The sequence below is a fragment of the Syngnathus acus genome, chromosome 10 (genome assembly GCF_901709675.1).
Source record: "Syngnathus acus chromosome 10, fSynAcu1.2, whole genome shotgun sequence".
Classification (NCBI taxonomy): domain Eukaryota; kingdom Metazoa; phylum Chordata; class Actinopteri; order Syngnathiformes; family Syngnathidae; genus Syngnathus; species Syngnathus acus.
Genome location: NC_051095.1, coordinates 28,321,787 through 28,349,564, shown reverse-complemented (window position 1 = coordinate 28,349,564; position 27,778 = coordinate 28,321,787). Strand labels below are relative to the sequence as shown.

Genomic DNA, 27,778 nt, shown 5'->3' with positions numbered 1-27,778 from the left:
TGCTCTCGTATCAGACGCTTGCTCGATCACCTGCTCGTTTGCTGTCACAATGTACCCTACACAAATCCGAAACATTTCTTCGCTATTGAGTTTGCTAGCGCATGCGCAGTGATACTGACCGGCAGAATAACATCCGGTTGTTCCCAAAGATGATCTTTTTTCTGAAATAATTTTACGTTTACGGACTTAAGTAGGAGTCAAAATTTGGGTGCGTATTATACATGGGTACAGGGTTTTTCCAGCATCAACATGCCATTTTTAGGGTGCGTATTATACATGGGGGCGCATTATACATGGAAAAAAACGGTATTCTATCTTGTGCAGCCCGGTACCAAATGATCCACGGACTGGTACTTGGGGGGAACTGACCGACATAACTTCTGTCAGGGACTGTACTAACACTGTCCAGTTTAAAGAACAAACGGCTTTTTTGTTTGTCCAAATGAAGAACCAAAGTCATCTTTATTGTTTCCAATTAATAGTAGACTAGAAAGACAGGCTACATTTACCTGTTCATTGCAAATACATAGAACAGTATGATACAGGATGTGATGCAACTGAATATGGCTAAATGCTCAACTTTGAAGAATTACTGACAAAAATTGTTCAAAGACAATGTACATGCTCGGATGTTTATGATAAATTGACTCTAAACAGCCAGTGCATCACAAATCATGTTGAACATTTGATTGACGCGGTCAGGAATGTACTAAACTAAAAGTAAATTTATTATCTAGCTCAGGGGTGGGCAATTCCGGTCCTCGAGGGCCGGTGTCCTGCATGTTTTCTATGTCACCCTGTTGCAACACACCTGATTCAAATGGTCAGATAATTAGCAAGGTCTGCAGAAGCTGGATAACAATCCTGATCATTTGAATCAGGTGTGTTGCAGCAAGGAGACCTATAAAACATGCAGGACACCGGCCCTCGAGGACCGGAATTGCCCCCCCGATCTAGCTGTACTGCATCATATAAAGATTTTTTGACTTTTAATTGTATTTCACAAAGTAGGGACACAACTATCATTGCAATAATAAACAAAATGAAAATCTTGAAAATCTTGGCACTATTCCATGTATACATTAGTACTGATCCGGTTGCCAGAATTATAGGAGGTTCCTACTGTGGAGAACATTGGGATTCTATAGTGCTTTCAGAACAGACATGCATCATCTGAACATTTTGTTGTTTTTCCCTTTCCTCTGCTTCATCAGGCTCGTGATGCTCCCCCTTTTTCTTTTCCTCTGTTTCATCCTTCTTGTGGTGCTCCTTCTTTACCAGCACATTGTAACTGGTCACATGAGCGCTGAGGAGGAAAAAAACAAAAATACAATCCAATGAGTCCATGATAACCTGCTTCCCACTAAGAAATCCTCTTTCCTAGTAATGCAGCGAGGGGAGAAAAAGAATGATGAGCCTTTCAGGCAGTCACGACAGCCATCAAAAGAAATTTGATCAATATCGGATGCCCGGAGGAATGAGGACACAAGTTCCCGTTAGCTTCACGCAAACTAGCAAATAGAATGATATAATTCAAAATTGACCAAAACAACAATTAGTTCAGGAAATGGGTCGATGGTTAGGTCAGACCACCCTGGGATACTTTGTTATGGGAAATACATGCCAACATGGAGCTGCGCGTAAAAGGTGGCTCTCATTGTTGTGAACGGCCAGTGACTCGTCGTTTCTGTCGAGCCTGCAAAAATGAGTACGAATTTATTTTGAAAAATGTAAAAAAATTAATTTAAAAAAAGTCGCTGTGTCCCTTGACACAAGACGCTTGTCTCGGTCACGTGACATGTCACCCCAGTCGAGCCCGCGAGGCAAGCAAAAATGAGCAAGAAACGGAGAAGTTTGGAAAGCTTCTTCTGAAAGGGAAAAAAGCCCAATGAGGAGACTGAAGAAGAAGAGGCTACCACTTCTAAGAAAAGGAAAGCTGCAAGAACATTTCTGGAGTCGTACTTAAAATACGGATTTATCGGCACAGGTGACTCTGAGGCGCCAAGCAAACTCGGCATATGTGGCGACAGGCTAGCTAACGAGGCAATAAAGCCTTCAAAACTGCTTCGGCACATGGAGACCGAGCATCCTGCATTAACAGACAAACCTTAACCACTTTGGGTGTCATTGTTTCAGATTATGCCTAGATGGGGCCACCTCGTTTCTGAGAAACGAGCTCAGTGCTCCCACTAATTCAACGTAATGGTGAGTTTTATTTTTATGTCGTTTATACTTGTTTTTATGCCAGTCATATCATTTTATTTCATCGTATTTATATATTTATTATACATGTATTATTTATATAAATGTATTATTTATTTATATAAAGGCTGGTCCGCAAAAATATTTCTGACGCGTAACCGGTGCGTGGCGCAAAAAAGGTTGGGGACCACTGTTTTACAGTATATAAGCTCAGGTTACTCAGAGTGTGTCAAGCTTTCTTCCAGGTAGAACGTCAAGTTTTCTTGAGTACTCAATGTCACGCGCCTGCGGCACCTGTCACTCAATCAAGTAAATCAACCACACCTGTCACCCGCTCACCCTCTTCCTATTTAAACCTCGCGATCCAATGACTCCCTTGTCAGTCTGTTTCGTCATGCCACTTGTTTGTACACTGCTCTCATTCTGCCTGACTCCCGTTACCGACCCGGTCCGTGTACTGACCCGTCTGGCCCTGATGGCCGCTTATCCTGACCATCTGCTTGCTCCCGACCACGATACTCCCTGATCTGCTGCGCGCTTGCTCTGCTGCCTTTCCCACCAGGTGGTGTCCAGCCCTCAGCCAGTCAGCCCTGGTGAAGGAAGCGCTCGATCGCTATGCCGCCAGTCTCGTCCATCAGTCACGTCACGGCAAGGCCAGCATTCCAGCCCGAACACTGCTCCAGTGTTCCACCTTCCTCTTCCCCTGTAACAATAAAGCCTGTGTCGCTCTGCATTTGGTTGTCCAGTCTGATCCGTCACACCCAGGCCTGCTTTCTGTTGATACTTGATAAAGACTTTACTTTTCAACTTTCGTGTCATGTCTGCTTCTAGGTCCATATCCGGCTCCACACGTGACAGTACGCGCTTAGCCGGTCACGGATCCAGAAAACTTAGACATGTTCCATCGAGCCAACAACATCACCCACTTGCTCCAAACAATCTCTTCACCCCCAATCAGGAAGGGATCATCTCACCGGCTGCTGCTTTGCCAGGAGTCCCTCTTTTCCTCGATGGGTCGCTCAGGGCGTCACACCTGATTACCCCACTATTGGCCTCAGCCTGCCGACCACCCCCTTGCCTTTTTTCCACCTCTCCCTAAGGCGTAACATTTACTTGTCCTAGCTTCTCAGTTGTTATAAAGTTGCTGATCCTTTATGCTTTGTCCTTTTGTTATAAGTTTATTGCGTCATAAGCCTGATTCCATATTGTATCAGTTGCTTTGCAGTTGTCGTTTACCTTATATGCTTTGTCCTGTTGTTATGTCAACCTTTATTCTGTCATACAGACCTGCTGTCTTACAGTATATAAGCTCCAGTTACTCAGAGAAGTTGTCAAGGAGTTGTGAGTGCGTCGAGCTTTTTTCCAGGGATAGAACGTCTAGTTTCTCTGAGTGCCCAGCCCTGCTTTCTGTTGATACTTGATAAAGACTTTGTTTTTCAACTTCCGTTTTATGTCTGCTTCTGGGTCCATATCCAGCTCAACACGTGACACTAAGTCTGAAAAACATTTGAGGCAATGCGACCAGAGTGCCGCACAGCCAAACATAAGAAGACAACATCTCTGAACAAAAAGAAAACATTTGGACCTTAGGGTGGCCCGATGTGCTAGCAGGGAAACAAAGGTACAGGCCCCAGACCCTCTCCCATTCCAGCGGATTCATAAAATGGCAGCGCCCGGAGCAGGAGAGCCAAAAGACAAGCGTGACAAGAGCGTCCACGGAAGAGACAAGACAGGAAAACACAAAGTGGCATCAGCTTATCGTCTGCAGACCGAATGCCATAAGCCATAAGCTTCTCATGTGGAGGCTAACAACTACTTTAGTCATTCTTCTTGGCTACCGAGGAATCGTTTGAATGGTTGTTTGAGCTGGCTAACAGATTGGGGTCAAAAGTTTTGTACTTGAAAAAATAAAATTTGAATCTAAAAATAAATGTGTTGAGCTTGAGTTTTGAAAAAATATATACCGTATTTTCCGGACTACAAGGCGCACCTAAAAACCTACAATTTTCTCAAAAGCCGACAGTGCGCCTTATAGTCCGGTGCACCTTATATATGGATTAATTGATGAATTTGTTGATCCATACTGGTTGTACACAATGCTCTGCCAAAATGTTTCAGTACGTTTTAGTACGACTAGTAAATTACAAGGACGCATCGCTTCCCTGCTTTACGGCAACCGTGGTTAGGGGGCGTCACTGAATAGCTGTTGTACCCGTGAGGCTATTTCATTTCAAAATAGGCTGCTCCGTGAATGTTTCAAGTAGATTTACGGATCGATATGGAAGGGAAACATAGGTAAGCAGTACCAATGTGTTATATCAAAGTCAAAGTCAGCTTTATTGTCAATCTCTCCACATGTCAAGACACACAAAGAAATCGAAATTACGTTTCCACTATCCCACGGTGACAAGACATAGTACACGACATACACACATACAAGCAAACAACACAAAATAAAAACAAGAAGGCACAAACAATGAATAATAAGAGCGATGAATAAATAATAAATAAACAAATAACACAATAAATAAGAGGAGCAAAACGGAGCAAGTGTGCATACAGCAGACAGTCAGAACATAGCGCAAAAGTACAGGACGCTACGCAGAAGGGGGGAGAGAGTTCAGGATCCTAACAGCCTGGAGTATGAAGCTGTTGGTGAGTCTGGTGGTGCGGGAGCGCAGGCTCCTGTACCTCTTCCCAGAGGGCAGAAGATCGAACAAAGAGTGAGCGGGGTGACTCACATCACTCACAATCGTGGTCGCCTTGCGGGTGAGATGGGAGGTGTAAATGTCCTTCAAGGAGGGGACTTTAGTGAGTTCCGATCATTTTATAGGAGATCGTTTGAGAAACGCGATTGTTTACACTTTGCTGAGGCTCATGGGAGTCTGTGAACTGAGGCTCATGGGAGTTTGCGGGTGGCTAATGCTATAATGAGAGCTGCTATACGCACGAGGCTATTTATTTCATGTCAAAATAGGCTGCTCTGTTAATGTTTCGTGTAAATTTACGGATCGATATGGAAAGGAAACATAGGTAAGCGGTACCAATGCGTTAGATCGAACTTTAGTCAGTTCTGATCATTTTAAAGGAGATAGTTTGAGAAACGCGATTGTTTACAGAGGGCTCATTGGTTATTGGCTAGTGGATGCATACCGCAACCCTAATCAACCTCAGTTTGTTGCAGTATAGCTTCTATTTTATGCGCCTTTTACTCCGGTGCGCCCTATATATGAAATAATTTCTAAAATAAAAAAATCATAATCCAGTGTGCCTTTTGGTGCGAAAAATACGGTAATGTACTCAGTAAAAATAGTGTGAACTACTTCCACATAATTCATCCAATTCACTCCATTCCACTTTTGACGTATTCCAATTATTCACGTAATAGGTGATTGCATTTTTTTCATTCCAAACATTTTCCGCTAATGGGACGTCAAGCGCTTTGTGTGGCGGGCTTCATCTAGTGTGGAAACTGAGAAGTGCAACAGCGTTGAGCTCAAGCTTCTTGTGCGGGCCATATTCAATTATGTTTTCAGAATTTGCTGCGGGCCAATAAAAACGCAGTTGGCCCGCGGGCCGTAGTTTGGACACCCCTGGTCTATAGGGATGTCGGACTGGCGTTTCATCCAAAAGTGAGATCTCATTTTTGATTAAATTAGTACTACGCACATCAAAATCACTGCATGCAAACACATCCTAATATTTAGGAAGTAATTCTCTGGCCTGCTGCTCCTACTCTCCCTGTAGATTTTCAAAATTAGGCTGTCACGTCTCGTCCCCAGCCGTTCCACTGCGCGTCTGTTGTCATGGTTTCTGTCTGTGTGCTCGCTCCTCCCCTCCTATGTGCCCATGATTAGTTTGATTATTCTCACCTGCCTCTTGTTACCTGTCGTGTATATAAGTCCTGTCTGCCCCTCACGCCCCGTCGGATCATTGTTGTTGTCTTAATGTCTTCAGGTCTTTTTGTTGCACATCTTTGTCGGTCAGTCCTGTTGTTGGTTTTGTTTAAGTCATGTCAGTTTGCCGAGTCTGTTAGTTTGTGTTCTCCAAGCTGTGTGGTCCAAGCTGCATTTGGTCACCCTGCTCCATCCGATCCGTGACAGACCACTACAGCGACCAGCGCTTGGACCCCCTCCACCACCAGCTCCTGTCCGCGACGCCCGATCCACGTCCGTCGTCCGAGTTTGTTCCAGCGCCAGGGGCTCTGTGGCCGCCATTGGACTTCGCTCCAGCGATGCCGGACTCGCGGCCGCCATTGGAGTTCCTCCCGACGCCATCGGTTCCGCGACCGTCATCGGACTTCGCACCCGCGACGCCGGACCCGCAGCCGCCATCGGAGTTCCTCCCGGCGCCATCAGGACTCGCAGCCACCATCGGGCCCCGCCCCAGCGTCGCCGGACCCGCGACTGTCGCCAGACTTCGATCCAGCTGCGCACAGCCCCGCCTTCCGAATGCCGCTGATCGCGGTCCGGACTTCCAAACGCCGCCGATTGCGGCTCTGACTTTTCGTATGCCGCCGAATGCGGTTCGTGTCCCTAGAGTTGCCGCTGATTGCGGTTCGTGTTCCAGAGTTTCCGCCGACTGCGGCTCGTGTTCCAGAGTTGCCGCCGATTGCGGTTCGTGTTCCAGAGTTGCTGCCGATTGCGGTTCGTGTCCCTAGAGTTGCCGCCGATTGCGGTTCGTGTTCCTAAAGTTGCCGCCGATTGCGGTTCGTGTCCCTAGAGTTGCCGCCGATTGCGGTTCGTGTCCCTAGAGTTGCCGCCGATTGCGGTTCGTGTTCCAGAGTTGCCGCCGATTGCGGTTCGTGTCCCTAGATTTGCCGCCGATTGCGGTTCGTGTCCCTAGAGTTGCCGCCGATTGCGGTTCATGTCCCCAGAGTTGCCGCCGATTGCAGTTCATGTCCCCAGAGTCGCCGCAGATTGCGGTTCATGTCCCCAGAGTTGCCGGCGGCGGCGGTTAGGACTTTGCCATGGCCGGTGAGGCCAATTGGACTGGTGCGCTAATCCCCCGCCCCCCCGTTCGCCACGTGGGGGTTTCGGTTTTTGGGACGTCGGGAGCCGTCCCTTGTGGGGGGGTACTGTCACGTCTCGTCCCCAGCCGATCCACTACGTGTCTGTTGTCATGGTTTCTGTCTGTGTGCTCGCTCCTCCCCTTCTGTGTGCCCATGATTAGTTTGATTATTCTCACTTGCCTCTTGTTACCTGTCGTGTATATAAGTCCTGTCTGCCCCTCACGCCCCGTCGGATCATTGTTGTTGTCTTAATGTCTTCATGGCTTTTTGTTGCACATCTTTGTCGGTCAGTCCTGTTGTTGGTTTTGTTTAAGTCATGTCAGTTTGCCAAGTCTGTTAGTTTGTGTTCTCCAATAAACCCTGGTACAAGCTGCATTTGGTCGCCCTGCTCCATCCGATCCGTGACATAGGCAGGTCTAAATGAGCACATTCTATAACAGGGGTGGGCAAACTTTTTTACTTGCGGGCCGAATTGGGTTCTAAATTTTGACCGGGGGGCCGAACCAGGAGCAGATGGATGTAGTGTTTGTGTGAAGTAATATAAATGACATGTAAAGGTCATTGCATAAAAGGTTTTTACTTTTAGTAGATCCTAAAGCATGGATATTAAAAAAAAGCTTTTTGAAAACAAATGCATTTATTAACAGCATTAAAAAAATATTTCACCAAAAAACTACTATCAGTGATTCTTATTAAATACGACACTGTTATGATGAATAACATTTTCCATCACTTCAGCGCCTGCAGGTCAGATTTATGAAATATGTTTATCTAATGAGGCGAAATCACATCCAACGGCAAACATTCTGACCAAATACATCATCTTGAAGAATCAGTGAAAGAATACATCTAAATAAAGTAATAAAGAAATCAATAGTATTGTTGGTTTCCCTTTTTGGCTAGTGCATCATAGCCTGGAGTAAAATTTGTTGTGGTAATTTTTAGGATAGAGCCGAGGTGTCGGTCCGTTAACCTAGATCTGTGACGGGCTTTGTTGACGTTCATGTCAAACTACGGGCCGTAGTTTGCCCACCCCTGTTCTATAACATTCTGACTGGACACCACTTGAGTCAACTGAAATTTCTACGTGTAGCCCTTCTGACAATACCGTGGCTATTTCAACAGTGGCTATGACTCTGCATGGTGTTGACCATACGTCTTCTCACACACGTAGGTCGAGCCAAATTGTCCACTCTTTTTTAACATTCGGCACTCACTGTCCACCTTTCTTTTCTTCGGGCCACTCATTTTAATGGAAGGATTCCAGGGGAAGGTTTGTGGGTGGCATTAGCGTAAAACTGTATCTGAAAACTCAGCGCGCGAATTACGAGAATATTGACGTCACAGCCTACACTCGAAATTCGGCACTGATAGATGAAATTACTACGTACTACTGAGTACGCACGCACACGCATTTGTGAGTGTGCACCGAGCTTTCTGACACGGCTCCCGGGAGTAACTGCGCAGGCGGGCGCTTCCCCATCTATTGGGGAAACATAGTAATTGCAGGGAAAATGACCACAAAAAAATTAATAATACAATTTATTCAGGTTTGGCGGGCCGGATTAAACGGCCCCGTGGGCCGGATGTGGCCCGCGGGCCGTAGTTTGCCCACCCCTGTTCTATAACATTCTGACTGGACACCACTTGAGTCAACTGAAATTTCTACGTGTAGCCCTTCTGACAATACCGTGGCTATTTCAACAGTGGCTATGACTCTGCATGGTGTTGACCATATATCCAACTTTCCAACATTGGTAATGAGGACAAATGCCTTTCCTCATTCGGCTTTCACTAAGGAAAGTGAGACCCACAATCCTGTTAGCCCTGTAAGTTCCCCACCAGTGGTTTGCTCTACACACTGGCAAGTGCTAGTTACCTGCTGGCTTGGGGGCCTGATTTGAGGTGTCATTTTTGTCAGATTAGGACAATTACATGCACTATGTCCACTTTGCTCACATCTGAAACAAATTGGCCTTCCATTCGGAGTTCTCCTGAACCAAGATGCACGTGCTCTAGAGGGTGGAGGATTGGTGGAGGTTAATGATTTCATCACCAATTCCAACTGGGTGTGCTGCGCCTTTAACAGAGACAAAAGTTCAACAAATTCAGAAGGTCTAGATGCAGCACTTTCACAAGAGACAGACACTTATTCGAAACTTGATTGTTGCTATACTTCAATTTAGAAGGTTGGTTTTCATATCGCACCATCCACTATGGGCTCTCCTCTAACATCTCGAATGGTCCAATGAGGATTAGTATGAACCAAATCTCTCAGTCTGATTCTAAGTGCCTGACTTATGCCATCACAAAATTGGTCCCGCAAATCTCTTGGCGCAATCTGTACATTACTTTTAACAACTTGATCCAATAACTCCATTAAAGCATGAGCGTAATCCAATAACAACTCACTCTCTAATTGTTTACGATTATGAAATCTGCATTGAATTGATACACGCGAGTGCACGCCACCATACACTTCCCTCAAAACGTCAAAAATAGAATCAACGCACTGTGTCTGGGCGGCAGGTAAAAACTTGATCTCCGTCCTTGCACCGTCCACTAAATAAGGGGTGGCACACTCATTTTAGTTCAGGGCCCACATTGAGGAATATCTATTCGCAAGCGGGCCGGACCGGTAAAATCATGGCATAATAACTTAGAAATAATGACAACTTCAGATTGTTTTCTTTGTTTTACTTTGGTCCCAAATAATACAAGCACATTCTGAAAATGTACATACCAGCTCAGTGGCCTAGTGGTAGAGTGTCCTCCCTGAGACTGGAAGGTTGTGGGTTCAAACCCCGGCCGGGTCATACCAAAGACTATAAAAATGGGACCCATTGCCTCCCTGCTTGGCACTCAGCATTAAGGGTTGGAATTGGGGGGTTAGATCACCAAATGATTCCCGAGCGCGGCACCGCTGCTGCTCACTGCTCCCCTCTCCCCCAGGGGATGGATTAAAATCACATGGGGATGGGTTAAATGCAGAGGACAAATTTCACCACACCCAGATGTGTGTGTGACAATCATTGGGACTTTAATCTTTAATCTTTAATCAAACAAAATCCTCTTGACAAAACACTTCAAGTTGAAAATTCTGAGGAAAATTTTTAAATTGGTCCTTCGAGCCGGATGTGGTGACGGGATCGGCCACGGGAGGAGCAAGGGCAACTACAAGTCTGTGCACTGCAGGCAAATACGAAAAGTCCTCAGTTGTGAGGCTAGTCTCCTTGGGCCAGGTCAGGTCCTAGTCACCATCCGAGCCGAAAGAGACAGAACGGGCCCCTAGGGTAAGATAACCTTTGATTTTTGGTACCTAGGCACCGTAACAGTTATCTATGAGACTTAGCAGTTAAAAGAAATTGTAAGGTCAACAGACAGGAATGCAGATGAAGTAACATATGCATATAACTGAGTAGTAAGAGTTATCTGTGAGATTTGACAGATAAAGAAATTGTTAGGTCAACAGACAGGAATGCAGATGAAGGAGCATCTGCATATAACTGGTTAGTTGGCAGTTATCTGTGAGACTCGACGGCTAAAGAAAGCGTTGGATCAACAGTCAGGGCTACAGGTGATATAGCGTATAACTGGTCGTTTTTACGGTGTGGTTCAGGCAAACTACTTCCTGAACTAAGAGAGAGGCCTAAGATAATTGACACGTGTTGGTTTTGGTTGAATAGTTGCTATGCTGATAGATGTATACGCTATGCTGGATTTGTGAGAGTGCATGGTTGCTGCTTGTATGACTAACTGCTGCGTTGTTGGAATTGTCTGGGTATTTGAAGGAGATCTAAAACTGTTCACAATTTGTGAATCTTGGCCACCCAGCTGATGTCCTCCTGATGACAATAGGTCAGAAGGTAGAAGCTTGACATCAGGGATCGTGAGCAGGCACGTAGCATTTCTCCAACAGAACCCACCTTCTGTAATTACTAACCTCAAGAAAATAATGAAGAAAGGGAAGAGTAAGCGGGGTGACAGACCAAGGTCAAAATCGCCCGACGAGAGAAAAGGAAAGGAACACAAGTTCCTAGATATCTGAAAAAATGGGAAAAACACTATAAATTTGAACCCAGTATGACGGGGGTAAAAGAAACAGGAGAATTATTGCGGAATCTTTCGATTCATGACCGCCAAAAGAAGCGAACTCAACATGAGCCAGGAAAACAATTGCGACGGGCAATTGTGTGGCACGAGGAAGCGCGCAAAAGGGAGGGAGAGAGCAAGCTTGGAATCAACATTGCTCGTGCAGAAGATGACGAAACACAAATAAAGGTGCGCAAGCGGGTGATTAGAGTAAAACGCGAGCAAATATTACAGTGTATTGGGCAAAATACAAACACGACAGAGAAAGAAAAACAGACTTTGCAAGACGACAATGTAACACTCATGCCTAGACAAGAACAACTTTATCCAACACTACCACCACCAAACTATGATAATGCAGATGCGCCACAATCTGTGGAGTCCGGTATAAATGCACATAGAATGACGCTTCGGGGCCAAGGACCCGGGCTGTCATGGAATAAAGTAATGGGAGCATCACCAGTGCTTGTGGAAAATCCAGAAGTAGCTGACCCAGGTGAGGTACGAAATTTTGGAGAATTTGGCGTAAATTTCAAAATTGAAAATTTTGAACTTTTGGTAAGTGGAAAGTTGTGGAATAGGTAGGAAAAAGATGGACAGTTAAAAGTTGGAACCGGTTGAATCGGTTAAAAAATGTAGAAGTTAGAGCAAATGTTGAATGCCTCATAGAGAATGAATGGGAATTTAAAAAAACAATTACGCCAAAAATGTTTGAAATTTGGAACAAAATAAAAACTACAGGTTGAAGAGGTTCACTTTGGAGTTCAAAAGTTGAAACGGGTTGAATCGGACAAAAACTGTAAAAGTTAGAGCAAATGTTATATTTAGGTCACTTCTGGTTTCATTTCGGGCACTACTTGTTGAAATAAAGTAACTTCCGGTTAGTTTTGGGCACTTCCGGTTTAATTTAGTGTACTTCCTGTTTAGCTGAGGTCACTTCCGGTTTATTTGGGGTCACTTCCGGTTTGATTTGGATCACTTCCAGTTCATTCAGGGTCCATTGGGGCACTTCAAGGTCAATCCAAGATGTCCGCCACACTGGAAGTGGGGGTTAAGGGTTGAATTGTGTAAGCATAGTGGAAGTGGGGGTGAAAGGGGTGAATATGGTATGCATAAGGTGAACAAAGTGAATAAAGCTGGAATGGGTTGAATCGGTAGAAAAATGTAGAAATTAGAGTAGAAAAACGGAATTTTGGTTGAATTTCAAATTTGAAAATTTGGAATTTTTGGTAAGTGGGAAGTTGTGAAATAGGTAGGCAAAAGATGAAGACTTGAAAATTGGAATGGTTGAATCGGTAGAGAAATGTAGAATTTAGGGTAGAAAAACGAAGTTTTGGAGAATTTGGTTGAATTTCAAAATTTGAAAATTTCGAAATTTTGGTAAGTGGGAAGTTGTGGAGTTAGGTAGGCAAGAAATTAACAATTGAAAGTTGGAATGGGTTGAATCGGATGAAAAATGTAGAAATGAGAGTAGAAAAACTAACTTTTGGAGAATTTGGTTGAATTTCAAATTTGAAAGTTTGGAATTTTTGGTAAGTGGGAAGTTGTGGAATAGGTAGGCAAAAGATAAAGAGTTGAAAGTTGGAATGGGTTGAATCGGTTGAAAAATGTAGAAATTAGAGTAGAAAAATGAAATTGTGGAGAATTTGGTTGAATTTCAAATTTGAAAATTTGGAATTTTTGGTAAGTGGGAAGTTGTGGAATAGGTAGGCAAAAGATGAACAGTTGAAATTTGGAATGGGTTGTATCGATAGAAAAATGTAGAAATTAGAGTAGAAAAACGACATTTTGGAGAATTTGGTTGAATTTCAAATTTGAAAGTTTGGACTTTTTTGTAAGTGGGAAGTTGTGGAATAGGTAGGCAAAAGATGAAGAGTTGAAAGTTGGAATAGGTTGAATCGGTAGAGAAATGTAGAAATTAGAGTAGAAAAATGAAATCTTGGAGAATTTGGTTGAATTTCAAATTTGAAAATTTGGAATTTTTGGTAATTTTGGTGACGCACTGGGTAGCACGTCCGCCTCACAGTTAGGAGGGTGCGGGTTCGATTCCACCTCCGGCCCTCCCTGTGTGGAGTTTGCATGTTCTCCCCGGGCCCGCGTGGGTTTTCTCCGGGCACTCCGGTTTCCTCCCACATCCCAAAAACATGCTTGGTAGGCTGATTGAGCACTCTAAATTGTCCCTAGGTGTGAGTGCGAGTGCGAATGGTTGTTTGTCTCTGTGTGCCCTGCGATTGGCTGGCAACCGATTCAGGGTGTCCCCCGCCTACTGCCCGATGACGCTGGGATAGGCTCCAGCACACCCGCGACCCCCGTGGGGACTAAGCGGTACAGAAAATGGATGGATGGATGGATGGTAAGTGTGAAGTTGTGGAATAGGTAGGCAAAAGATAAACAGTTTAAAGTTGGAATAGGTTGAATCGGTTGAAAAATGTAGAAATTAAAGGTGGAAAAATGACATTTTGTGAAATTTTGTAGAAAATTTAAACGTGAAAACGTGACATTTTTGAATATGGCAATTTTGGGAATGTCGAGAATCTTTCCGAATGTGATTCAAATGTGCTGAATGATGTAGATTTCAAACTGGAACGACGTAAATGTGAAATGTTGAATGTGCCATTAAGAATGAATGGGGAAAAATTGGTTGTAAATTTGCGAATTTTGCGAAAACGGAAAATACGTACGGCCCTTAATCCAGCAACTAGTGCCTACGCCACATGATGGCGCGCAACACAATTGTGTGGCAGAAACAGACGTAATATACAAGCCAAGGCAGGACATCGTTGACGTACCGCTGCCAAATGGTGATGTTGTTTTTGTAGATGGGTCGGCTTTCAAGGATGATAGAGGGAAAAATTGTGTGGGCTATGCTGTCACTACAACAGTGGATATTGTTGCGACTGGACAACTAGCATCAAACATGTCTGCGCAGGCGGCTGAGGTTGTTGCTCTCACCCAGGCATGCATGTTGTATGCAGGGAAGGCCGTAAGAATATACACAGACAGTCAGTATGCGTATACTTCGGCCCACACATTTTGCAGACAGTGGCAACTCCGGGGTTTCATCACAACTACAGGCAAGGAGGTAAAACAAACAATTGTTAATAGACCTCCTGACCGCCATCCAACTCCCATCTGAATTGGCTATTTGCAAGTGTGAAGCACATGTAAAAGGAAATGATCCAATTGTTGTGGGAAACAGGTTTGCGGATGCGGCAGCCAAAGCAGCAGCTGCCGGAGATGCCATTGTTTGCAAAGTGGAGGCTGTGCCTGATGATGTTGACGATTTACAAGACATCCTCAAACACAGGGGGAGCTTCGCCCCAAACACAGAAAAACAATTATGGCTTACACTTGGATGTCCGTGTCTTTCATCTCTTAATTTCCTACTTGTCATTGTGAGGGTCACTCCTTTGTATTAAGCGGGATTGTCCCCTGACGTATCCACAAAGCCATTTAACTTTAAGTCACAGCCTATCTGGGATTGAACAAATTACTAAATAAATATTAATTAATAAATAAAACAACCCCTCCAGTTATCAAATACCTACTTTGTCATATCCACAAACTATTCAAGAGAGTTGAATTACTCCTTGCCTTGTAAGCTACACTATTTATTGATAGAAAAATAAAAGTTGTGCAACGCATGAGCAATTTTAACAAACCAAACTTATGAACCGAAGTGACTGACATTATTACAGTAAATCCCACACTTCACTTTCTTTAAATTTCCACAGGAGACAATCATTTTCACAGAACTATATCAGGTTGCAGTGTCTCATGCAGCATTTTAAATGGGGTTACTCGTTTATTTTTCCTCTGAACCTTGGCATCTTTTCATCAAGTTCATCAATATCAGACGTTACCTCCTGAGTGGCAGCCAATTTCAGGATGTTATTTAAGTGCTTGTGCGTGAGCCTTGAACGCAGCTTTGTTTTATTTATGCTCATTACAGAGAAAACTTGCTCACAAAGATATGTGCTTCCAAGCATACACAACAGTTTTGCAACAAGGGCTGTCAAATTGGGGTAACGGCAAAAGATACTGATAAAAAGTGTCCAACCCAGCTGTGGCAAATTTACCCTTCAAATCTGACTAGCACTGCGAGTCTATTATTTCAAGTTGGATGTTGATGGGCAGATCAGAGGCGGTGAATGGCGAGCAAAAAACTTTCTCCAGTTCGCCAAAAATCTGAAAGCGTTGCTCAAACTCCCGCAATAGTCCCGTTATTTTATCTTTGAACCGCTTCATGCCTGCGGCATATTGAGTCACGCACACATCTTTCAGACAAGGAAAGTGAGCTGCATCACTCCCTGCGAGTTGCGTCTCCCACAATGACAGCTTCAACTTGAAAGCACATATGCTGTTGTAATTTGCGTGGCAACTTTGTTGCGCCCTTATAGCATTTTGTTAAAGTTATTCAAGTGCTCTGTAACATCCACCATAAATGCAAGGTCCTGCATACATTTTGTGGACTGAAATTCTAATACTGGTTTGCCCTTTTTTTCCATGAACTGGTCAATTTCCTCTCGTAAATCAAAGAAACGCCTCAGCACAGCACCTCGGCTTAACCATCTTACCTCAGTGTGGTAAGGCAGGCCATACTTGTGGTCTTTCTCTCTAAAAAGGCTGTCAAACTGACAGTGATTCAGGCCTCTGGATCGGATGAAATTAACAGTTTGGATGACCACTTTCAAAGACGTTATCCAATATGTCACCTGCAGCACCAGAGGAAATAAAACACTGGACCTTTTTTATGCCAACCTTAAGGAGGCATATACATCATCCCCCCTTCCCCCCTTGGAAGATCTGATCACGATCTGATCCACCTTCTCCCCCTGTATCAGCCTCTGGTGCACAGGCAACCAGCAGTCACCCACACCAGACAGATCTGGTCTGAAGAATCTCTGGAGACTCTTCAGGACTGTTTTGAGACCACGGTGTGGGACGTGTTCTGTGAGGACTACGGGGACGACATCGACGGTCTCACCAGCTGTGTCACAGACTACATTAACTTTTGTGTAGACTCCACCATACCCACCAAAACAGTCAGAGTTTTTGCAAACAGTAAACCTTGGATCACCCCTGAGATTAAAGACCTGCTCAGGGACAAAAGGAGGGTCTTTAAATCAGGAGACAGGGACCTGCTGAAGACGGTGCAGAGGGACTTGAGGAAGAAGATCAGGGAGGGGAAGAGCAACTACAGGAGGAGGATGGAAGACCAGCTGCAGCGGGACGACGTCAGCGGGGTCTGGAGGAGCCTGAACACCATCTCAGGACGTAGCAACTCCAGACCTGCGCTGGACAGGGATCAGGAGTGGGTGAATGACCTGAACCGGTTCTTCAACCGGTTTGAACAACCATCCACTCCTCCCCCCACCCACCCAGCCCTGCTGCACTTTCCCCCGACTGGAGCCTCTTCTGCTCCGAGGACTCTCACCTCAACCCCGCCCCCTGCTACCTCCCCTCCAAACCCCCCAGCCCACTCTCAACTCCACCGAACCCACCAACCATCCCCCCCTCGCCGGTGAACATCCAGGGAACGGACGTAGAGATTGTGGACTCTTACAAGTACCTGGGTGTTCACCTGAACAATAAACTGGACTGGACTGGTAACACTCAGGCCCTATACAAGAAGGGCCAGAGCAGACTCCACCTGCTGCGCAGACTGAGGTCCTTCGGAGTGAGGGACGGCCTCCTAAGGACCTTCTACGACTCTGTGGTGGCGTCCGCCATTTTTTATGGGGTGGTCTGCTGGAGCAGCGGCATCACTGCAGCGGAGAGGAAGAGGCTGGACAAGGTGGTGAAGAAAGCCGGCTCTGTCCTGGGCTGCAGTCTGGACCGGGTGGAGGTGGTGGGGGAGAGGAGGATGGTGGTGAAGGAATAGGGTCAAAAGACACAAAACCCGCCTAGCCACAATAACAGATACGCTCACATCTCTTTGGATAAAGTATATAAGCAGACAAGTATATTCATGGAGTCAACCAATAAAGGAGACATAACTAGACATTATTTGATATAAGATAATAACAGAGGTTGCTACAACTTCACGATTCAATATGTATTTCTGTGCACTGCAAAATAAATGTCTTTTGATATGTTGCCTAAATAGCTTAATGACCCTTAAGGAACTGTGTAATGCATGCCTGATGTTTTTTCTCTAAATCATGGACACGGCCAGAGTCGTCTTGACCGTTCAGTACTTGATTATATCTTGTGTTTTGATTAAACGTCATATGTCGCCTGATGCGGGACGCCAGCTTTTCGATTACTACTGAACGCTCTGCACAGAGGGAAATATTTTGCCTAACAAAGAAAAGATATGGTGGGAAGCATGATTAAACTAAGAATATAATGATGTGAGCAAAGACATGGAGTATCAAAAGAACTGACTTTGCATAGTCAGGGAACAGTAATAGATTAATGATGTGACAGCCAAAAAGCTCACATAAATTCGTACAAAATGACAAAATTGAAAGAATGAGGTACGACAGTATATGTGCAAGGATGGAGGAGAATGTTTACAGGAAGGTCACTTGGAGATAAAAACCAGCTGGTGCTAGAGGGAGACAGCCAAGGACTCGGCCAAAGATGATCACCAAGGCCGAAAGACGGGATGGAAGACAACAGCCCCCACACACACACCGAATCGTCCATAACCAGCACCCACTCCCATGGAATCAAACTCTACTGCGAACTCGCCCCACCCCAACGACTCATCACTCATCAAACTCGCCCCACATCGGCCTGTGCAACTGAATATAAGCTGACCAAAGAACCTTGAACGTTGCCTTTTCTGAATGGAGACTTTCTGCTCTTGAAAGGCCTAGCGCTGTATTGTACTTTCCTGAAAACAGAGCTTTCTTAACAAGAATTATGATTGAACTCAACCAACCTGTGTAAGTCTAATTTCTGCTTCAGTGTCTTTGCATTTTCCTAAATCTGAAGAAATTAAACGAGCACGCAGTGAGTAAATTGGATAACAGGTGATTGGCAATGGCTTTTGCCGTGAGGCGCAGATAGCGCTCCCTAAATTGTGGACCAAATCCAACAGTGGCTAAGCTGTCCTCCATCATGGACAACGTCTCCCACCCCCTTCATGAGACTGTCAGGGCCCTGGAGAGCTCCATCAGTGACCGGCTTCGTCACCCACGATGCACCACCGAGAGGCATCGCAGGTCATTCCTCCCTGCTGCCATCAGACTGTATAACCAGGCTAATCACTGTAGATAACGGACAATAATTACGTGCAATAATAACGTGCAATAACCGTATGTGCAATCATATGTGCAATATCTGTCTACCTCATACTCTTTTCACCTGCTTTTTTTGCACTGTTTTTTTCTTCTTTTGCACTATTTTTTTTATCTAATACTTTTTTTATCTCCACTGTATATTGTGTATTGTGTATATGCTGTCCATATTATTTTTAATTATATATATCTCTTACTTTTTTAAAATCTTTTATCCCCTTCCCCGCATGCGTGTGTGTGTGTACTGCATGTTAAGTGTACTGCTGCTTACACAGGAGTTTCCCCATTGAGGGAATAATAAAGGATTATCTTATTTTATCTTATCTTGAATGACTTGCAACACAAAGCTTCCTGATGCAAAATACAGTGAAATGTCCAAAAATCACGTCCTCCATTTGCGTCTGCACTTTCTCCCGGAAATTTGTCACAATACCTGCTTTTTTTCCGCTCATTGATGGCGCACCATCGGTGGCCAGGCTGATAGTGTGGGACCAGTCCACTCCAACCCTGTCCAGTGCGCCGAAATGTGCAGTGAAAATATCAGCTGCTGTTGTGGTATCCATCATTGGCACCAACTCCACGAACTCCTCAGTGATGGTCAAAGTGTGATCAACTTCACGGATGAATATTGCTAGTTGCGTAACATCTGTAATGTCTGTGCTGTCATCAATTGACACTGAAAACATAATAAATGACTTTACTTTGCGTTGCAATTGGCTGTCTAAATCCGCAGCAATACCAAAAATCCTGTCTGCAACTGTGTTTTTTGTCAGGCTGATATTTGCAAAAGCCTGCCGTTTTTCAGGGCACACAATCTCCGCAGCCTTCAGCATGCATGTTTTCACAAATTCACCGTCACTAAATGGATTTGAAGCCATTGCAATTTCATTGGCAATAAGGTAGCTTTCACTGCAGCATCACTGATTTCTCTGTTATGAGTAAACACTGCTGTTTCTTCAGACCCGAGAATACCGTATTGGCCCGAATATAAGACGGTGTTTTTCGCACTGAAATAAAACTGAAAAAGTGGGAGTCGTCTTACATTCGGGGTCTAGACATTATACCCATTCACAACGCTAGATGGCGCCAGATATCTTTAAAGCGAATGCTGAATTTAACTCCCCAGGCCAAAGCGAACTCCTGTCACGAAGAAGAAAGAGAGAGATCTCAGCTACTCTCAAGTTTAAACCAGTTTGCATTATTTTATTGCAATGTTTTTCCTTATTCAGATTTGTTTCAAGACTACAGTTACAGTTCGACTTCACTTTGATGATTAATGCAGTTATTGCAATTTTGTTGTTTTATCACAGTAGATTGGTTTATTTACATTTCAAAAACCAGAAGCCATTCATTTACAAATGTGATTGCACTTTAGTTTACATGTTTAAATGTTCAGATAGTAAGATGTGATAGACAGTTTTTGCATGATTTGAATGAGGCAAAATAACATGCTTTTTCTCCCGAATATATTGTTAAAATCATTTGTTTCAGATGTACTGTAATTATTTTCTGTATAAAAATTAAATTTGGTGTTCAAAAAGTCTTTTTTCAAACTTGAGTCTTGAAAAAGAGGGGGTCGTCTTATAATCAGGGTCGTCTTTTATTCGGGCCAATACGGTGATTCATTCACCTTCTCTCTTCTCTGTTGTCCTTGAAATGTGTTGTATTTGTCGGCATGAAGAGTCTCATAGTGGCGACGAATGTTATATTCTTTCAGCACTGAAACATGCTGTGAGTACACCAAACACACAGCTTTGCCATTCACTTCCGTGAATAAATAGGAGGATGACCATTTTTCTTGGAACACTCTGCGTCCAGAGGCATTTTGCGCTAATAAGGGTGCCAAAGCACGTAACGTTCAAAGTAGAAGATGTAATAACGCAGGCAGAATCAAAAGGTAGCTCCGGAAGCTGTAGGCTACTTGATTGGTCACTTGCTCAGCCCCGGGATAAACAGTTTGCTTGCTTAACAGAATTGCTATTGCGACATCCAGTGGACGCATTTAGAACGGCAGTTTCTTTCATTGAAAAACTGCAGCTCATTTTTATACTTTGCAAAATCATCTCGTGGGCCGGACTAAATCCGTTCGCGGGCCAGATCCGGCCCGCGGGCAGTACGTTTGACACCCTGGCTCTAGATGGTGCAAGACAACCTGACCAGGTTCCTTTTCCGTGTGCCCTCTCATTTGTACATAGTCTCTCATTTTCTCAATCCATTCATCCAAAGTCGGTGAATCCACATGGTACATATTTCCGGAAAACAGCGGCATTTTCCTGTCCTGCTGCAAGTAGATTACGTGATCTGAAACGCTCAGTGCTCCTCCACTCGCCGCCCCAAATGAGGTGGAGGGCATTTCCGAGTCAGCTGCCGCTCTCAAAGCAGCCAGCTCGCTCTCAAGATCTTTTATCCGCTGTGACATGATTGCTTGTCTATCGGGCTCTTCATAAGCTCCGCCGCTACTGGACGCGTCAATGTTGTCACTTGTCAATCAGGGATCAATCTCACTCCCGCTCCTGCTGTCCTTAAACTAAAAAAACTATCCAGCTGATAAAAACAGGTCATTCCCCCCCCCAGATTTCTTTTGCCGACAACGCCAAATGTAATAATGGTACGACTGACCAACAACCCAAAGGCAGTGTAGAAAATGTATTAATGTGCCCAAGGGAGAAGTAACACAAAAAGAAACTTAACAAACACATAATGAAAAGGGAGAGCAGGCAGCGATACAACCGCAAGAAATAAAACAACCAGTTAAAACTACATTTTTAATAAAACTGTCCAAAAAAAATAAAATACCGCATACCTGAACAGTGACATCTTGACCACATTTCAATCCCGGTGGTCATGCCTCAGCCAGCACATGGTACTGCGTGCGCCCCGCGATTCCCTGTCCCCCGAAGGAAACCGTCACACCTTGCTACGCTTGTGATTTCCTTTTAAAACCAGCACACCTTGCTACTCCTGTGACTTCCTTTTTATATTGTTGTCTAGCACCCCCGGTGATCGCCAAGGCTGAAAGACGGAATGGAAAACAACAGCCCCCACCAAGTCAAACCCCCACATACACACACACCCAATCGCCCATAATCAGCAGCCACGGAAACATCTCTCACCGAACCTGCACCCACTCCAATGGAATCAAACTCTCCTGCGAACTTGCCTCACCCCCATGGACTCGTCACCCATCAAACTCGGCCCACACTGGCATGTGCAACTGAATAAAAGCTGACCAAAGACCTTGAACATTGCCTTTTCTGAATGGAGACCTTCTGCTCTTGAGCATGGTCGCACAAAAGGCCCAGCGTTGTATTATATTTTTCCTGAAAACAGAGCTTTCTTAACAAGAATTATGATTGAACTCAACCAACCTGTGTACCGTATTTTTCGGACTATAAGTCGCGTTTTTTTTCATAGTTTGGGTGGGGGGCGACTTATACTGAGGAGCGACTTATATGTGAATTTTTTCACAAATTTGCAAAAGAAAAAAAGAAAAGAAAAAATAGAAAAAGTTAAACCGCGATAAAAGTGCCACCTCTGGGGATGGAAGTCCACGCCGCCACACGCGTGGAAGTCCACGCCGGTGCTTGGGGCCATGTGGCGGTTATTTGATATATTTTATTTCGTGTAGCAACTTGTATGTTTTTATCGTTACAGTTCAGTAGTTGTTGGCTCGTTGAACTCTTGTTTTGTTAAATAAAGAGCCGTTTACCAAACCCACATCTTTCCTTGTACTTTGTTAACGCTACAAAATAGTTATATACTAGATCTGTGGAATAACGACGAGGCTGACGTCAGGGCGCACGCACGGCGTTGTTGACAAAGGACGAGGAATTTGATCGATAGATTTAATGATTTGGAGTGACTCAGATGCTTTGATAATATTATTGCTTATATAATAGTTATTTGATATATAATTTATATATCATTATATGGGCCTGTGGAATATTTTGAAGTGCAAGCGCCGTCAGCGGCGCGCACCCGGCCGGCATTGTTGACATAAAGGACGATCGATGGATTTAATGAATTGGAGTGACACAGATGGTTTCATAAACGTGTTATTTATGTAATAGTTATTTGAATAACTCTGAATGTTACGTCAGGCCCGTTCTCAGCTCTTCATTTGTGTTTATGTCACGTTAGCATACCTATCGTTTAGCCCAGTGGTCCCCAACCTTTTCTGCACCACGGACCGGTTACGTGTCAGAAATATTTTCGCGGACCGGCCTTTGTATAAATAAATATATTTATATATTTATTATTTAAATATTTATATATCTAAATAGGATGAAATAAAATGATACGACTGGCATAAAAACAAATATAAACCACATAAAAATAAAACGTTGAATTAGTGGGAGCACCGAGCTCTTTTCTCAGAAATGAGCCGTTCCTATCGAGGCGTAATCGGAGACAATGACACCCGAAGTGGTTAAGGTTTGTCTTTAAATGCAGGATGCTTGGTCTCCATGTGCCGAAGTAGGTTTGAAGGCTTCATTGCCTCGTTAGCTAGCCTTTCGCCACATATGCGGAGTGCACTTGGCGCGTCAGAGTCACCTGTGGCGATAAATCCATATTTTAAGTAGGACTCCAGAAATGTTCTTTTAAATGCAGCTTTCCTTTTCTTAGAAGTCGTAGCCTCTTCTTCTTCAGTGTCCTCATTGGACGTTTTTCCCTTTCCAAAGAAGCTTTCCAAACTTCTCTGTTTCTTGCTCATTTTTGCTTGCCTCGCGGGCTTGACTGTGGTGGCATGTCACGTGACCGAGACGAGCGCCCCGTGTCAAGAGTCCTTATTTTTCAGATGCACCGACAGATGTAATTGGGAGAGATTCGCCAAATTTTTTATATTTTTCAAAATAAATTCTTACTCACTTTTGCTAGCTTTGCGGGCTCGACTGGGGAAACATGTCACGTGACCGGGACGAGCGTCTTAACCTGAATGAATTGATCGTCAATGAAAAAAAAAATTTTTTATTTTTTTTCCTGTGCGGCTCCGCGGCCCGGTACCAAGTGACCCACGGACCGGTACCGGTCCGCGGCCCGGTGGTTGGGGACCACTGGTTTAGCCTGTTGTTGCTCGTTCATGTCTGTTCTTGGTGTTGGGTTTTGTCGAATACATTTTCCCCAAAATGCGACTTATACTCCGGAGCGACTTACATATGTTTTTTTTCACGTTATTGTGCATTCTATGGCTAATGCGACCTATATTGAGCGACTTTTAGTCCGAAAAATACGGTAAGTCTGAATTTTGTTTCGGTGTCTTAGACTTTTCCTAAAACTGAAGAAATAAAATGAGCACGTAGTGAGTGAATTGTATAACAGGTGATTGGCTGTGGCTTTTGCCGTGAGGCGCAGATAGCGCGCTTCCCAAATTGTGGATCAAATCCAACAGGTCTAATGTCGACATCAAACGAAAATATCAACAAGCAAAACGCAACTTTCTCGAAATTGATTAAATTGTTACTGTTGTATTCAAATCAAACTGTCAAAATATGTTATAACTCAATCAACTTGTCATTGCTGTATACAAATCAAACTATCAATTCTTATCAAACTCCCATTTAACTACTTATTGCTGTATTCAAATGATGTTATCATGTGTCAAATATTTCTTTTGTTTCTTTCTTTTTTTCTTGGTTATGGTGGTATTATAGGTCGTACTGTAGATATGTAGATTGTGTGTCTGCCAGTGAAATCCTTGGTTAAAATCAGGACGGGACAAGATAAGCAGAATTGCTTCAACCCGCTTCCCTTTTTGACAAGTCATGTAAAACGAAATGTGAGATGAAGTTTTAATAGGTGTGTTGACCATGTACTCGCCAAAATAAACTAATCAAATAAAAAAAGAGAAGACAAATAAATATCATTAGAATTATTTTGATGACCCAGACGGCTTGGCGGCACCCTTCTGTTACTATTATTTCTGCTTGAGAGCAGTGGCTGGCATTTTGGTTTGGTGAATAAAAAGGTAGTCAAAGATAAAATTGGTCCCCCACCACCGCACAATGCCTGTGTTTGCAGCTGAACCCGTTAAACTTTAGGGACAAGATCCGATAGAGTCAGATTATGTAGGTTACACTGTCAAATCCGCGTTAAGCGGCCGGGTCTCCGTTCAAAACTGAACCACGTCTTCCCTCCTGTGTTCTGACCGACACCCGGGGGCGAAAAGAGCATAACCATCCGAGCCAACCCCCTATACAGTCCTCAGGCTCCGCAACAATAGCGGTAGCAGTTTGCATTATTTTATTGCAATGTTTTTCCTTATTTAGATTTGTTTCAAGACTACAGTTACAGTTCGACTTCACTTTGATGGTTAATGCAGTTATTGCAATTTTGTTGTTGTATCACAGTTATGTTCTGACATGACAGATCTCAGCTACTCTCAACTTTAAACCAGTTTGCATTATTTTATTGCAATGATTTTCCTTATTCAGATTTGTTTGTTAGAGTTCACTTTGATGGTTAATGCAGTTATTGCAATTTTGTTGTTTTATCACAGTATATTGGTTTAGGTATTTACATTTCAAAAACCAGAAGCCATTCATTTACAATTGTGATTGCACTTTAATTTACATATTTAAATGTTCAGATATTAAGATGTGAGACAGATTTTTTCATGATTTGAATGAGGCAAAATAACATGCTTTTTCTCTAATATATTGTTCATTTGTTTCAGATTTACTGTAATTATTTTGTGTATAAAAATTAAATTTGGTGTTCAAAAAGTCTTTTTTTGAACTTGAGTCTTGAAAAAGAGGGGGTCGTTTTATAATCAGGGCCGTCTTATATTCGGGCCAATACGGTATTTCAAACCAGATCTGACAATTCCTGATGTCAAGGATAAAAGCTGTCTTCACTTTAAAAAGAACTGAATGGTTTACAGTCTGATTATGATAGAGAAACAAGAGATTTAGAAGTTTAAAAGTCTAAATAATCATTACGCGATGTTAAATGATTATACATTACAAATTTAATGAATAAGTAAGAAAAAGAATTACAATTCTCAATTGTTCGAACAAACAACAATAATTCTATTCACCAATCTCAATAAGCAAGATTATTCACTCTCGAAGTTCTCTCGATTGTAACTCTCAAAAAATAGCATAAAAGAGGGTAAGAGATAAAAGGTATAAAATGCTATTTGGTGGAAAAGTCGAGGGATCAATTCTTGTTCCAAAAATACGAATTTGTTTAAAAATATAGGTCTGCCTTGAGGAGAAAGCCAACGCCCTAATATGGTGTCTCCCTCTTGCTGCCTCAGGAGCCGCTTTCCCCTTGACTATCTCGAAGCTTAAAATTTGATGAAGTCCAATTCGAAGACACTAGAAATTCATCTTAGTAGATTTTGGTCTGATCTCAAAAAGAATGAAAAATAGATCTTTGTCTGAACGACGTTCTTTGCTCCGGGCAGCAGCAGCAGGGCCATCACCCTGACGAGGGAGAGCCCCGCTCTGTGTCAGAACGGCCTTCTTACGCCAGCTTGGTCACGTACCAGTTTTTCCGTTAAGTCCTATACCTGTGTTTTGCCATGACTAAATTTAAAATAGACTGCAGCTGCATCCTCAACCGGATGAGGTGACCTCCGGGTCAGGCTCATGCGTGGGATCGCAGTTTTCCATCAAACAGTATCACTATCAACCCCTTCCTCCTCTTTGTCTTTGGTCACATTTATACGTTCATGTGTGAATGTTAAATACATGTTGGATATTGATTAAACATTGTGACAATAATAACACATATTTTCACAATAGTCATTAACACAATCATAACTATGATCATGGGTTCTCCTAGTTAGCAGATTAAAAATACTCAAGCAGTTTCAAAGTATATTATGGCAAAGCAAAATAAAATAAAATAATCCCAAATTGTGTGTTGCTATGCATAATTCAGAACGGGTCGTGTTTCTCTAGTCACTAGCAATTTAACTTATTGATCTACTAGTTTTCCATTAGGTTACCCCTATGTCAAGTCAATCTAGCTTTGGCACGCTCCTCTGGTGAAATTTGGAACTGCAATAGAGGTTGACTCGTTCAACCAGTTACCCTCCCTCTACCAGTTTATCCATCCATCCATCCATCCATCCATCCATCCATCCATCCATCCATCCATCCATCCATCTTCTGCTTATCCGGGGTCGGGTCGCGGGGGCAGCAGCTTTAAGAGGGACTCCGAGACTTCCCTCTCCCCAGCCACTTCGTCCAGCTCATCCCGGGGGATGCCAAGGCGTTCCCAGGCCACCCGAGAGACATAGTCTCTCCAGCGTGTCGTGGGTCGTCCCCGGGGTCTCCTACCGGTGGGACATGCCCGGAACACCTCCCCAGGGAGGTGTCCAGGAGGCATCCTGATGAGATGCCCGAGCCACCTCATCTGACTCCTCTCAACGTGGAGGAGAAGCGGTTCTAGTCCGAGTCTCTCCTGGATGACTGAGCTTCTCACCCTATCTGTAAGGAAGAGCCCGGACACCCTGCGGAGGAAACTCATTTCGGCCGCTTGTATCCGGGATCTCGTTCTTTCGGTCACGACCAATAGCTCATGACCATAGGTGAGGGTAGAAGCGTAGATCGACCGGTAAATTGAGAGCTTTGCCTTTTGGCTCAGCTCTCTCTTCACCACGACGGACCGGTACAGTGTCCGCATTACTGCCGAAGCTGCACTGATCCGCCTGTCGATCTCACGCTCCATCCTGCCCTCACTTGTGAACAAAACCCCAAGATACTTGAACTCCTCCACTTGGGGCGGGATCTCATCCCCGATCCGGAGAGGGCATTCCACCCTTTTCCGACCGAGGACCATGGACTCAGACTTAGAGGTGCTGACCCTCATCCCGACCGCTTCACACTCGGCTGCGAACTTCTCCAGTGAGAGCTGGAGATCACGGCCTGAAGAAGCCAACAGCACCACGTCATCTGCAAAAAGCAGAGACGCAATGCTGAGGTCCCCAAACCGGACACCCTCAACGCCTCGGCTGCGCCTAGAAATTCTGTCCATAAAAGTTATGAACAGAATCGGTGACAAAGGCCAGCCTTGGCGGAGTCCAACCCTCACTGGGAATCATTCCGACTAACTGCCGGAAATGCGGACCAGACTCTGGCATAGATGATACAGGGACCGTACCACCCTTATCAGTTGGCTCGGCACCCCGTACTCCCGAAGCACCCTCCACAGAACTTCCCGAGGGACATGGTTGAACGCCTTCTACAAAGGTCTACAAAACACCTGTGGACTG

The 27,778-nt window shown here is 44.1% G+C and overlaps 1 protein-coding gene and 2 long non-coding RNA genes across 4 annotated transcripts in view; 2 read left to right on the top strand and 1 right to left on the bottom strand.

Annotated features, from left to right (window-relative positions):
* Positions 1-426: 426 nt before the first annotated feature.
* Positions 427-27,778, bottom strand: part of spdl1 (spindle apparatus coiled-coil protein 1) — a 177,549-nt gene continuing 150,197 nt past the window's right edge. The window contains exons 14-15 of one of the 2 annotated variants that reach the window (XR_005099208.1): positions 997-1,306; positions 427-723 (exon numbers count right to left, since the gene is read on the bottom strand). Coding sequence is in view for 1 of the 2 variants with exons in the window: in XM_037262836.1 (XP_037118731.1) it covers positions 9,266-9,293 (28 nt within the window). In the remaining variant the exon portion in view is untranslated. Of the gene's footprint in view, positions 724-996; positions 1,307-9,250; positions 9,294-27,778 lie in introns of those variants that run through there. The other variant, XM_037262836.1, reaches the window with a different exon arrangement.
* On the top strand, positions 1,590-3,489 carry LOC119129560. The gene is made up of 3 exons (XR_005099257.1): positions 1,590-1,689; positions 2,783-2,785; positions 3,325-3,489. It is a non-coding gene; the product is annotated as an uncharacterized LOC119129560 (long non-coding RNA).
* On the top strand, positions 12,203-12,616 carry LOC119129540. Its single transcript, XR_005099237.1, has 2 exons — positions 12,203-12,362; positions 12,401-12,616. It is a non-coding gene; the product is annotated as an uncharacterized LOC119129540 (long non-coding RNA).